The following is a 12,464-nucleotide window of genomic DNA, read 5'->3' as shown; positions in this document are numbered from 1 at the left end:
CTCTCTCTCCCTCCCCGTCTCTCTCTCTCTCCCTCCCCGTCTCTCTCTCTCTCCCTCCCCGTCTCTCTCTCTCTCCTCCCCGTCTCTCTCTCTCTCCCTCCCCGTCTCTCTCTCTCTCTCCCTCCCCGTCTCTCTCTCTCTCTCTCCCTCCCCGTCTCTCTCTCTCTCTCCCTCCCCGTCTCTCTCTCTCTCTCTCTCTCCCTCCCCGTCTCTCTCTCTCCCTCCCCGTCTCTCTCTCTCCCTCCCTCCCAGTCTCTCTCTCTCCCTCCCTCCCTCCCAGTCTCTCTCTCTCCCTCCCTCCCAGTCTCTCTCTCTCCTCCCTCCCAGTCTCTCTCTCTCTCTCCCCGTCTCTCTCTCTCTCTCTCTCTCTCTCTCCCCGTCTCTCTCTCTCTCTCTCCTCCCCGTCTCTCTCTCTCTCCCTCCCCGTCTCTCTCTCTCTCTCCCTCCCCGTCTCTCTCTCTCTCCCTCCCCGTCTCTCTCTCTCTCCCTCCCCGTCTCTCTCTCTCTCCCTCCCCGTCTCTCTCTCTCTCCCTCCCCGTCTCTCTCTCTCTCCCTCCCCGTCTCTCTCTCTCCTCCCCGTCTCTCTCTCTCCCTCCCCGTCTCTCTCTCTCCCTCCCTCCCAGTCTCTCTCTCTCTCTCCCCGTCTCTCTCTCTCTCTCTCTCTCCCGTCTCTCTCTCTCTCTCTCTCTCTCTCTCCCTCCCCGTCTCTCTCCCTCCCCGTCTCTCTCTCTCTCCCTCCCCGTCTCTCTCTCTCTCCCCGTCTCTCTCTCTCCCTCCCCGTCTCTCTCTCTCCCTCCCCGTCTCTCTCTCTCCCTCCCCGTCTCTCTCTCTCCCTCCCCGTCTCTCTCTCTCCCTCCCCGTCTCTCTCTCTCCCTCCCCGTCTCTCTCTCTCCCTCCCCGTCTCTCTCTCTCCCTCCCCGTCTCTCTCTCTCCCTCCCCGTCTCTCTCTCTCTCTCTCTCCCTCCCCGTCTCTCTCTCTCTCCCTCCCCGTCTCTCTCTCTCTCCCTCCCCGTCTCTCTCTCTCTCTCTCCCAACCCCTCTCTCTCTCTCTCTCTCTCTCTCTCCCTCCCCGTCTCTCTCTCTCTCCCTCCCCGTCTCTCTCTCTCTCCCTCCCCGTCTCTCTCTCTCTCCCCGTCTCTCTCTCTCCCTCCCCGTCTCTCTCTCTCTCCTCCCCGTCTCTCTCTCTCTCCCTCCCCGTCTCTCTCTCTCTCTCCCTCCCCGTCTCTCTCTCTCTCTCTCCCTCCCCGTCTCTCTCCTCTCTCTCCCTCCCGTCTCTCTCTCTCTCTCTCTCTCTCTCTCCCTCCCCGTCTCTCTCTCTCTCTCCCTCCCAGTCTCTCTCTCTCCCTCCCTCCCAGTCTCTCTCTCTCCCTCCCTCCCAGTCTCTCTCTCTCCCTCCCTCCCAGTCTCTCTCTCTCTCTCCCTCCCAGTCTCTCTCTCTCTCTCCCTCCCAGTCTCTCTCTCTCTCTCCCCGTCTCTCTCTCTCTCCCCGTCTCTCTCTCTCTCTCTCTCTCTCCCTCCCCGTCTCTCTCTCTCTCCCTCCCCGTCTCTCTCTCTCTCCCTCCCCGTCTCTCTCTCTCTCCCTCCCCGTCTCTCTCTCTCCCTCCCCGTCTCTCTCTCCCTCCCCGTCTCTCTCTCCCTCCCCGTCTCTCTCTCTCCCTCCCCGTCTCTCTCTCTCCCTCCCCGTCTCTCTCTCTCCCTCCCCGTCTCTCTCTCTCCCTCCCCGTCTCTCTCTCTCCCTCCCCGTCTCTCTCCCTCCCCGTCTCTCTATCTCTCCCTCCCCGTCTCTCTATCTCTCCCTCCCTCCCCGTCTCTCTCTCTCTCTCCCTCCCCGTCTCTCTCTCTCTCTCCCTCCCCGTCTCTCTCTATCTCTCCCTCCCCGTCTCTCTCTCTCTCTCCTCCCTCCCCGTCTCTCTCTCTCTCTCCCTCCCCGTCTCTCTCTCTCTCTCCCTCCCCGTCTCTCTCTCCCTCCCTCCCCGTCTCTCTCTCTCTCTCCCTCCCGTCCCCGTCTCTCTCTCTCTCTCTCTCTCTCTCTCCCTCCCCGTCTCTCTCTCTCTCTCCCTCCCCGTCTCTCTCTCTCTCTCCCTCCCCGTCTCTCTCTCTCTCTCCCTCCCCGTCTCTCTCTCTCTCTCCCTCCCCGTCTCTCTCTCTCTCTCTCCCTCCCCGTCTCTCTCTCTCTCTCTCCCTCCCCGTCTCTCTCTCTCCCTCCCCGTCTCTCTCTCTCTCTCTCTCCCTCCCCGTCTCTCTCTCTCTCTCTCCCTCCCCGTCTCTCTCTCTCTCTCTCTCCCTCCCCGTCTCTCTCTCTCTCTCTCTCTCCCTCCCCGTCTCTCTCTCTCTCTCTCTCTCCCTCCCCGTCTCTCTCTCTCTCTCTCTCTCCCTCCCCGTCTCTCTCTCTCTCTCTCCCTCCCCGTCTCTCTCTCTCCCTCCCCGTCTCTCTCTCTCTCTCTCCCTCCCCGTCTCTCTCTCTCCCTCCCCGTCTCTCTCTCTCTCTCTCCCTCCCCGTCTCTCTCTCTCTCTCTCCCTCCCCGTCTCTCTCTCTCTCTCTCCCTCCCCGTCTCTCTCTCTCTCTCTCCCTCCCAGTCTCTCTCTCTCTCTCTCCCTCCCAGTCTCTCTCTCTCTCCCTCCCCGTCTCTCTCTCTCTCTCTCTCCCTCCCCGTCTCTCTCTCTCTCTCTCTCCCTCCCCGTCTCTCTCTCTCTCTCTCCCTCCCCGTCTCTCTCTCTCTCTCTCTCCCTCCCCGTCTCTCTCTCTCTCTCTCCCTCCCCGTCTCTCTCTCTCTCTCTCCCTCCCCGTCTCTCTCTCTCTCTCCCTCCCCGTCTCTCTCTCTCTCTCTCCCTCCCCGTCTCTCTCTCTCTCTCTCCCTCCCCGTCTCTCTCTCTCTCTCCCTCCCCGTCTCTCTCTCTCTCCCTCCCTCCCCGTCTCTCTCTCTCTCTCCCTCCCCGTCTCTCTCTCTCTCTCTCTCTCCCTCCCCGTCTCTCTCTCCCTCCCCGTCTCTCTCTCTCTCCCTCCCCGTCTCTCTCTCTCTCTCTCTCTCTCCCTCCTCCCCGTCTCTCTCTCTCTCTCTCCCTCCCTCCCGTCTCTCTCTCTCTCTCCTCCCCGTCTCTCCCTCCCTCCCCGTCTCTCTCTCTCCCTCCCCGTCTCTCTCTCTCCCTCCCCGTCTCTCTCTCTCCCTCCCCGTCTCTCTCTCTCTCTCTCTCCCTCCCTCCCTGTCTCTCTCTCTCTCTCCCTCCCCGTCTCTCTCTCTCCCTCCCCGTCTCTCTCTCTCTCTCTCTCTCTCCCTCCCTCCCCGTCTCTCTCTCTCTCTCCTCCCTCCCCGTCTCTCTCTCTCTCTCCCTCCCCGTCTCTCCCTCCCCGTCTCTCTCTCTCCCTCCCCGTCTCTCTCTCCCCCTCCCCGTCTCTCTCTCTCCCTCCCCGTCTCTCTCTCTCTCTCTCTCTCCCCCTCCCTCCCGTCTCTCTCTCTCTCTCCCTCCCCGTCTCTCTCTCTCTCTCCCTCCCTCCCCGTCTCTCTCTCTCTCTCCCTCCCCGTCTCTCTCTCTCCCTCCCGTCTCTCTCTCTCCCTCCCCGTCTCTCTCTCTCCCTCCCCGTCTCTCTCTCTCCCTCCCCGTCTCTCCCTCCCCGTCTCTCTCTCTCCCTCCCCGTCTCTCTCTCTCTCTCCCTCCCCGTCTCTCTCTCTCTCTCTCTCCCTCCCTCCCCGTCTCTCTCTCTCCCTCCCCGTGTCTCTCTCTCTCTCTCTCCCTCCCCGTCTCTCTCTCTCTCCCTTCCCGTCTCTCTCTCTCTCTCCCCGTCTCTCTCTCTCTCTCTCCCTCCCCGTCTCTCTCTCTCTCCCTCCCCGTCTCTCTCTCTCTCCCTCCCCGTCTCTCTCTCTCTCCCTCCCCGTCTCTCTCTCTCTCCCTCCCCGTCTCTCTCTCTCTCCCTCCCCGTCTCTCTCTCTCTCCCTCCCCGTCTCTCTCTCTCTCCCTCCCCGTCTCTCTCTCTCTCCCTCCCCGTCTCTCTCTCTCTCCCTCCCCGTCTCTCTCTCTCTCCCTCCCCGTCTCTCTCTCTCTCCCTCCCCGTCTCTCTCTCTCTCCCTCCCCGTCTCTCTCTCTCTCCCTCCCCGTCTCTCTCTCTCTCCCTCCCCGTCTCTCTCTCTCTCCCTCCCCGTCTCTCTCTCTCTCCCTCCCCGTCTCTCTCTCTCTCCCTCCCCGTCTCTCTCTCTCTCCCTCCCCGTCTCTCTCTCTCTCCCTCCCCGTCTCTCTCTCTCTCCCTCCCCGTCTCTCTCTCTCCCCCTCCCCGTCTCTCTCTCTCCCTCCCCGTCTCTCTCTCTCTCCCTCCACCGTCTCTCTCTCTCTCCCTCCCCGTCTCTCTCTCTCTCCCTCCCCGTCTCTCTCTCTCTCTCCCTCCCCGTCTCTCTCTCTCTCCCTCCCCGTCTCTCTCTCTCTCCTCCCGTCTCTCTCTCTCTCTCTCCCTCCCCGTCTCTCTCTCTCTCTCCCTCCCCGTCTCTCTCTCTCTCCCTCCCCGTCTCTCTCTCTCTCCCTCCCCGTCTCTCTCTCTCTCCCTCCCCGTCTCTCCCCTCCCCGTCTCTCTCTCTCCCTCCCCGTCTCTCTCCCTCCCTCCCCGTCTCTATCCCTCCCTCCCCGTCTCTCTCCCTCCCTCCCTCCCCGTCTCTCTCTCCCTCCCTCCCCGTCTCTCTCTCCCTCCCTCCCCGTCTCTCTCTCCCTCCCCGTCTCTCTCTCTCCCTCCCCGTCTCTCTCTCTCCCTCCCCGTCTCTCTCTCTCCCTCCCCGTCTCTCTCTCTCTCTCCATCCCCGTCTCTCTCTCTCTCTTTCCATCCCCGTCTCTCTCTCTCTCTCTCTCTCTCCATCCCCGTCTCTCTCTCTCCCTCCCCGTCTCTCTCTCTCTCTCTTTCCCTCCCCGTCTCTCTCTCTCTCCCTCCCCGTCTCTCTCTCTCTCTCCCTCCCCGTCTCTCTCTCTCTCTCCCTCCCCGTCTCTCTCTCTCTCTCCCTCCCCGTCTCTCTCTCTCTCTCCCTCCCCGTCTCTCTCTCTCTCTCCCTCCCCGTCTCTCTCTCTCTCTCCCTCCCCGTCTCTCTCTCTCTCTCCCTCCCCGTCTCTCTCTCTCTCTCCCTCCCCGTCTCTCTCTCTCTCTCCCTCCCCGTCTCTCTCTCTCTCTCCCTCCCCGTCTCTCTCTCTCTCTCCCTCCCCGTCTCTCTCTCTCTCTCCCTCCCCGTCTCTCTCTCTCTCTCCCTCCCCGTCTCTCTCTCTCTCCCTCCCCGTCTCTCTCTCTCTCTCCTCCCCGTCTCTCTCTCTCTCTCCCTCCCCGTCTCTCTCTCTCTCTCTCCCTCCCCGTCTCTCTCTCTCTCTCCCTCCCCGTCTCTCTCTCTCTCTCCCTCCCCGTCTCTCTCTCTCTCCCTCCCCGTCTCTCTCTCTCTCCCTCCCCGTCTCTCTCTCTCTCCCTCCCCGTCTCTCTCTCTCTCCCTCCCCGTCTCTCTCTCTCTCCCTCCCCGTCTCTCTCTCTCCCTCCCCGTCTCTCTCTCTCTCTCTCTCTCACACCCTCTATGTCTTATCTTAACTGCCGTATACCTACACCAAAATAACCTATTCTGCTTTCTTCCAGATCTGACTCAAGTTTCACACGGGGGACATTAGAAGACAGGTAGGGAACACATCCCCTCCAGTATAGTACCTTGAGGGACTGCGGATCAGGTAAGATCCCAGGCGGGATTGCTGCTTTAGAAATTGTGAAGAGGGGGCATCCTGACACTGGTTAATTGGTACAGAATCATTCACATCTGGGTTTTTTTTTCTTCGATTAGTGAGGTACACACACACACACACACACACACACACACACGTACGTAACAAGGACTAATGGTAGTAAAGTATAAGTGTACTACAATAAAAAAAAAAAATGTCCCGGTTTTTCATTTTCAAAATCTGGTCACCCTAGGTACTGAAGCCTGTGTAAAAGGAGTCCTTACAAACAGAAAAAGGTGCTTGATAGCGCTCTAACAAACCCAATAATGTGCATATAATTATGTCAACAATTAATGTAAATAATAAGTGCCCAAATATATAGGTGCCAAAATATGGTGACACAATAAGTGACAATATACAGTGAACTAAAGTGTTCAAATATAAGAGGCTTAACAGACACACTCAACCCTTGGGAATAAGACTGTTTCAAAAGTCTTGCATGTTCAATTCTCCCAAAAGAACCAGAGGAGCGCAGCTTGCAGCCATGTAAAAATAAAAAGACATCACATAGTATAGAAATGTCAGAAAGTGATTATAATAGTAGTATTATTATAATCACTTTATGACATTTCTATACACTGTGATGTCTTTATTTTACATGGCTGCAAGCTGCGCTCCTCTGGTTCTTTTGGAAGAATTAAAAGGAGTCCTTGTAAATTTAGTAAATTTAGTAAATTTAACAGCCTGCCTATTACTGAATTTCGGTTAGGTGCACACCATTGGGGTCAGGTAATTATTATTATTTTTTTAACCTTCATTTTATCGAGCTGCCTTTGCAGCTCCTGTGTTAGCCAAAGTTGTGGTTTCCCCTTGTATTATTATTTTTCAATAGGCTTCTCCGTGATTGAGAGATATATATAGCCCCTGCTATATATATATATATAGCAGGGGCGCGCAAACTTTTTTTGCTGCGCCCCCCCGCCTTACCTTTCCCGTTGGCCGCCCCCTCCCTACCTCGCAGTGTCAAATGACACCGAAGAGTCGTGCGACGTCACGTGACCCGCAGCGTCATTTGACGTCACGTTACCAGGGCAACCGCGACGTCCTTTGACGACGCGTTGCCATGATCACGCGTGCTGAAACCGGCTGAATCACGGTAAGTAGAAGTTGCGCGGTCCCCCGGCATTTAATTGAAATGCCTAGGGGGAGTGGGAGGGGAAGCGCAGGACCTCTGCAACCGCCCGCGCCTCCTCCAAAAAAAATCTCTAGCCCCCACCTTCCCCCGCAGTTTGCGCACCACTGATATAGAGAATGTTTCATACCATTTTCTTTTTTAAGCACTGTACAGGAACAGGGGGTCTCCGGAGCTGAACCCATTAATTTCAGGTCCCAGAGCACCAAGTCTCGCTTCCGTCCCAGAGTAAGCAACCCAGTCTGTCACCGCCATGACCGATAGTAGCGTGCCCAGCCCTACTTTGCACTCGCAAAGCACGATTGCTGCTGCCGGTTGCGGCAGGGACAGACAGGTCAGTCAGCACTGCACGCAGCATGTACACCAGATGTCACATTTTAGGTGCCCGGGATTTTTCCTTCCCTTCCCATGTGCTTTTACATTTACATATTGTACTTCATCGCCTCTTCTTTTTGACCTATCGCTCCAAATAGTATAACCCTCTAAATTAACAGCCCAGACATGTGCTGCATCCCACCATGTTTCAGCAATGCAAACCAATTATTGCTCTTCTCTGCCTATGGTTTCAGGAGCCCCCATTTTGTCAGGCTTCTTGCATTACAAGCGTGTGCCTTTGCCCTGGATGCTTTTCTATCCGTTAGCTTAACTGCTCCCATGGATTTGGTAAACTATCCCCCCCCCCCCAATGATTAATAGCCATTTCCCAGTCCATATTTAGTCCATTATTGTTGCTTGTCCTAAGCAAATTGTGTGTGTATCCGAGTTCTTGTAGTCTGCCTGTACAAGTTAGACAGATTAGAGATATATATAAAAAGCGATGGCAGCGCGAGAGAGCTGGCAGCGCGAGAGACAGAGCGAGAGAGCGTGTGTATCAGAGTCATTGTGGTCTGTATGTACTGTACCACCTTACTTGAGTCTATGTATTCTCCAATGTAAGCACATCCTACAGGCAGTGGGGTCTTGTCACTCAATATATGGATTTCCGTAATCACTTGACCCATGTGGCTCTGCAGTGAGAAATGAAAGAAGCGATGTAAACGCCAGCAACAAAAACACAGCACTAGAGAGAACTCATTCATCGGTGTGGAATCTCCAATTAAAAAAGCTTGTCTAGCAAGTGCCATACACAACTCTCTGGTGAATCAGAACTGCTCGGACCGGACAGTCACCACAGTGAGATAATCAGTCATGTTTAACTTTAAAAGCAGCCTTGCAGATAGCGACTCACCCGTGACGAGTGACAACGTATGGGTCTCCCCCTCTCAGGGGATGGGCTAGTCATTTTTGTGGGCTGGCAAGTTTGTAATGTTTATCTGCATGCCTGCTTTAAAGTGTCATTAGATGAATGTCACAAGGGCCGGCATCTTAGGCTAAGGCCCCGGTAACTCCGCTGCAACGCGCGCCCGCGAGATTGGCGGCGCGTTCAGCCGATTCCCCGATCTGCAGCTCACTGCAGGAAGAGAGACCGGGGGGGGGGGGGGACGTGACGGGGGTGCGGCCATGACGTCACCCGGCAGGTTCGCCCTCATTGGCTGAACCGCCGGGGGGCGTGCCGTATCGCTCGACGCGAGTCCTGCTCTCAATTCTATTGAGAGCAGGAGCAACTCTCGCCCCAGCGCTGCGGCCCCCCCTCGCAGCGGGCCCGGCGCCATTGAGGGGAGGGCTCTCATCCGTGCAGCGGCCGCCACAGCGGGCGCTGTAGTAGGCAGCGGGGGCAAGGCCTTAAGGTTTGCATTCAGTGCCAGGGGGCGTTACAACCATGCGATCTCTATACAGGTGTTCAAGGGTCAGTCACATATAGGACCAGATGCTCTGACAGTTATATTATAGGCTTAATGGGTTAAAGGGTCAGTCCCATGTAAGACAGAAGAGAGCTAATGGCAATGACCTGTTTAATTGGTAAATGGTCAGCCCCACAAAGAAACAAAGTGATAAAAGGGATAAAAGGGCCAATCCAACCTAGGCTCAAAGGGACCTAATGATAGTGATGTGTGTAAAGGGTCAAACAGTAAATACCATGCAGAACCAAATTGACCAAATGAAAGGGAAATGCTTAACCTTCTGCGTGCCCCATGATGTAGCTACTACATCACGAGTTCTTTGCAGGTTTTCTAGGTCGACAACACATCCAGGACTTCTCTTCCATGTGCGTCACCGCGATCATGTGCTTGCAAAGTGCTGGAGAGGATGTGGCACTCTGGTGCCCCATCACCTGTGACACTTACAGGGTTATTTGGAAAAAGGGACAGTCCTATGTAAGACCAACGTGACCAACTGTACATTAAATCTGATTATTTCTGTGTATTCTTATTTATAGACAGGGTTACTACCTCTGGGACTGTGCTGCAACACAAATACACAGCAGACCTCTGGCCAAAACCCTTCACAAAGTTAGCAGATGCTCCTTCCATGGTTGCTACAATCTGTTGAAAGGACAAATATTACAGCGTTCAATAAAGAAATGAGACAGCATTGAAATAATGTAGTGTAATGAATGATTCACACTCTCTGTAGGTGCCCAGTCTATGTGCCCTCCTCTATGTAGGTGCCCAGTCTATTTGCCCTCCTCTCTGTAGGTGCCCAGTCTATGTGCCCTCCTCTCTGTAGGTGCCCAGTCTATGTGCCCTACTCTCTGTAGGTGCCCAGTCTGTTTGCCCTCCTCTCTGTAGGTGCCCAGTCTAGGTGCCCAGTCTATGTGCCCTCCTCTCTGTAGATGCCCAGCCTTCGTGACCTGCTAAGTGTTCATGCCCAGCCTCTATGCCTTCTCTATATCTCCCTGTGCTTTGGGCATGCCTCTACGAGCAGTCAGTAGTCAGTCTCTGTACCCTGCTGTGTACAGCCGCGTCCATAGTGGAAAGCGCTAGCTTCCACGCTTCCTCCTCGCGCTTTAAATACTAACTTGTTTGTATTGCGACGCTCTCCCTGTAGCGCACATATACGCGCACACTAAGCGCATATGCATTGGCGTCCTAGTGTTTATTTCAGCGCAAGCTACGCATCTCGCGCCGTATCCTGCATAATGTACAAAGCCTAGTGGTATGTGTCCATCCTTAGTATCTTCCTCTATAACAGTAGATGCACTTTTACAACGTTACAGTGTGTGCCTACTCTGTGCCCTGAGGCAAAATGAGATTGTCATGCAAGTCTATGGGGAAAATTGGATTTTAATGTAAAGTCTTTGGAGCAGGCGCCTTGTACACTGAAAAAGTTTATTAGAGATATATTAATGCCTTACCATGTTGTAGCCTTTGGGACAGGCCTGTTGACCCGAAGTCCAAGCGAGTGCAGTGAGAGGTTGAGACACCTCTTCCATGTTGAACACGGTCCTCCTGAATTGCTGCAACAAAAGGAAACAGTGTGAATACTTCCCGTGATGATGTGTTGTATGTGAAAGTACGAAGAGAAGATTCTAGGAAGAATAAAAAAAAAAGGACGATTGGCTCCTGCCTCAGGCTTCCCCATGTTGTATGCTGTCCAACATGTAACTCACAGTAATATATCGATATTTTTTTATGACAGGGCGGCCCAGTCTCCTGACCCCTCTAGGACAGGGCGGCCCAGTCTCCTGACCCCTCTAGGACAGGGCGGCCCAGTCTCCTGACCCCTCTAGGACAGGGCGGCCCAGTCTCCTGACCCCTCTAGGACAGGGCGGCCCAGTCTCCTGACCCCTCTAGGACAGGGCGGCCCAGTCTCCTGACCCCTCTAGGACAGGGCGGCCCAGTCTCCTGACCCCTCTAGGACAGGGCAGTCCAGTCTCCTGACCCCTCTAGCACAGGGCGGTCCAGTCTCCTGACCCCTCTAGCACAGGGCGGTCCAGTCTCCTGACCCCTCTAGGACAGGGCGGTCCAGTCTCCTGACCCCTCTAGGACAGGGCGGCCCAGTCTCCTGACCGCTCTAGGACAGGGCGGTCCCGTCTCCTGACCCCTCTAGGACAGAGTGGCCCAGTCTCCTGCTCCCTCTAGGACACAGTGGCCCAGTCTCCTGCTCCCTCTAGGACAGAATGGCCCAGTCTCCTGCTCCCTCTAGGACAGGGTGGTCCAGTCTCCTGACCCCTCCAGAATAATGACCCAGTCTCCTGACCCCTCTAGAATAATGACCCAGTATCCCGATCCCTCTAGGACAGGTGACCCAGCACACATGTCTATCATGGACAACTGACCCAGAATACAGCAAAGACAGATCCCCCTCCACCTACCACAACACACAGACACCTCTGAGACAGACAAGAGAGCTTCAATTCCTGGTTGGAGTTTCCTGGATGCGCACGCGCATTGTTCTAAGTGCCAGGTTACTAAAAACTACACTTCCCAGCATGCCACAGCAACGCCTGCGACGTCAAAAAGCGTCACGCAGGCTCAGCGCAGACGCAGAGTCTTCCAGAGAGGGGCGGTCAAAGAATCGTTTGCAGCCAGCAAAGGGCGGGAAACATGCGGGGTATATTGGCCTCACATACAGTGTCCGAGTGGGGGGGGGTCTGAGGATCCCAGTGATGGGGGCCGTGGGCAGGGCCGCCGCCCCCTCCCTTAACTCACACTTCCCCTTTCTGTCTCCGACCCCTCTCTCACACTCCCCCTCACAGACCCCCAACTCTCTCCTTCTTCCCCACCAATCTCATTCTCTCCCACCTCTCTCCTTCTTCCCCACCTCTCTCATTCTCTCCCACCTCTTTCCACCCCCACCTCTCTCCTTCACCCCCACCTCTCTCCTTCACCCACCTCTCTCCTTCACCCCACCTCTCTCCTTCTCCCCCACCTCTCTCCTTCACCCCAATCTCTCCTTCACCCCCACCTCTCTCCTTCACCCCACCTCTCTCCTTCACCCCCACCTCTCTCCTTCACCCCCACCTCTCTCCTTCACCACACCTCTCTCCTTCACCACACCTCTCCTTCACCACACCTCTCTCCGTCACCCCCACCTCTCTCCTTCACCCCCAACTCTCTCCTTCACCCCCACCTCTCTCCTTCACCCCCACCTCTCTCCTTCACCCCCACCTCTCTCCTTCACCCCCACCTCTCTCCTTCACCCCACCTCTCTCCTTCTCCCCCACCCCTCCTTCACCCCACCTCTCTCCTTCACCCCCAACTCTCTCCTTCACCCCCACCTCTCTCCTTCACCCCCACCTCTCTCCTTCACCCCACCTCTCTCCTTCACCCCCACCTCTCTCCTTCACCCCACCTCTCTCCTTCACCCCCACCTCTCTCCTTCACCCCACCTCTCTCCTTCACCCCCACCTCTCTCCTTCACCTCCACCTCTCTCCTGCACCCACCTCTCTCCTTCACCCCCACCTCTCTCCTTCACCCCACCTCTCTCCTTCTCCCCCACCTCTCTCCTTCACCCCACCTCTCTCCTTCACCCCCAACTCTCTCCTTCACCCCCACCTCTCTCCTGCACCCCACCTCTCTCCTGCACCCCACCTCTCTCCTGCACCCCACCTCTCTCCATCACCCCCACCTCTCTCCTTCACCCCCACCTCTCTCCTTCACCCCACCTCTCTCCTTCACCCCCAACTCTCTCCTTCACCCCCACCTCTCTCCTTCACCCCCACCTCTCTCCTTCACCCCACCTCTCTCCTTCACCCCCACCTCTCTCCTTCACCCCCACCTCTCT

General features: G+C 56.3%; 1 protein-coding gene across 1 annotated transcript in view; it reads right to left on the bottom strand.

The window, feature by feature from the left end:
• Window positions 1-11,158, bottom strand: part of MVB12A (multivesicular body subunit 12A) — a 31,800-nt gene extending 20,642 nt beyond the window's left edge. Inside the window, exons 1-4 of the mRNA XM_075607083.1 lie at window positions 11,052-11,158; window positions 10,092-10,193; window positions 9,187-9,279; window positions 7,767-7,863 (exon numbers count right to left, since the gene is read on the bottom strand). Coding sequence (XP_075463198.1) covers window positions 7,767-7,863; window positions 9,187-9,279; window positions 10,092-10,169 — 268 coding nt within the window. The 5' untranslated portion in view covers window positions 10,170-10,193; window positions 11,052-11,158. The remainder of the gene's footprint in view (window positions 1-7,766; window positions 7,864-9,186; window positions 9,280-10,091; window positions 10,194-11,051) is intronic.
• Window positions 11,159-12,464: the final 1,306 nt, after the last annotated feature.

This window comes from Ascaphus truei, chromosome 7 (genome assembly GCF_040206685.1).
Source record: "Ascaphus truei isolate aAscTru1 chromosome 7, aAscTru1.hap1, whole genome shotgun sequence".
In the NCBI taxonomy this organism is placed as follows: Eukaryota; Metazoa; Chordata; class Amphibia; order Anura; family Ascaphidae; genus Ascaphus; species Ascaphus truei.
This window is presented reverse-complemented; position numbering and strand designations above follow the sequence as displayed.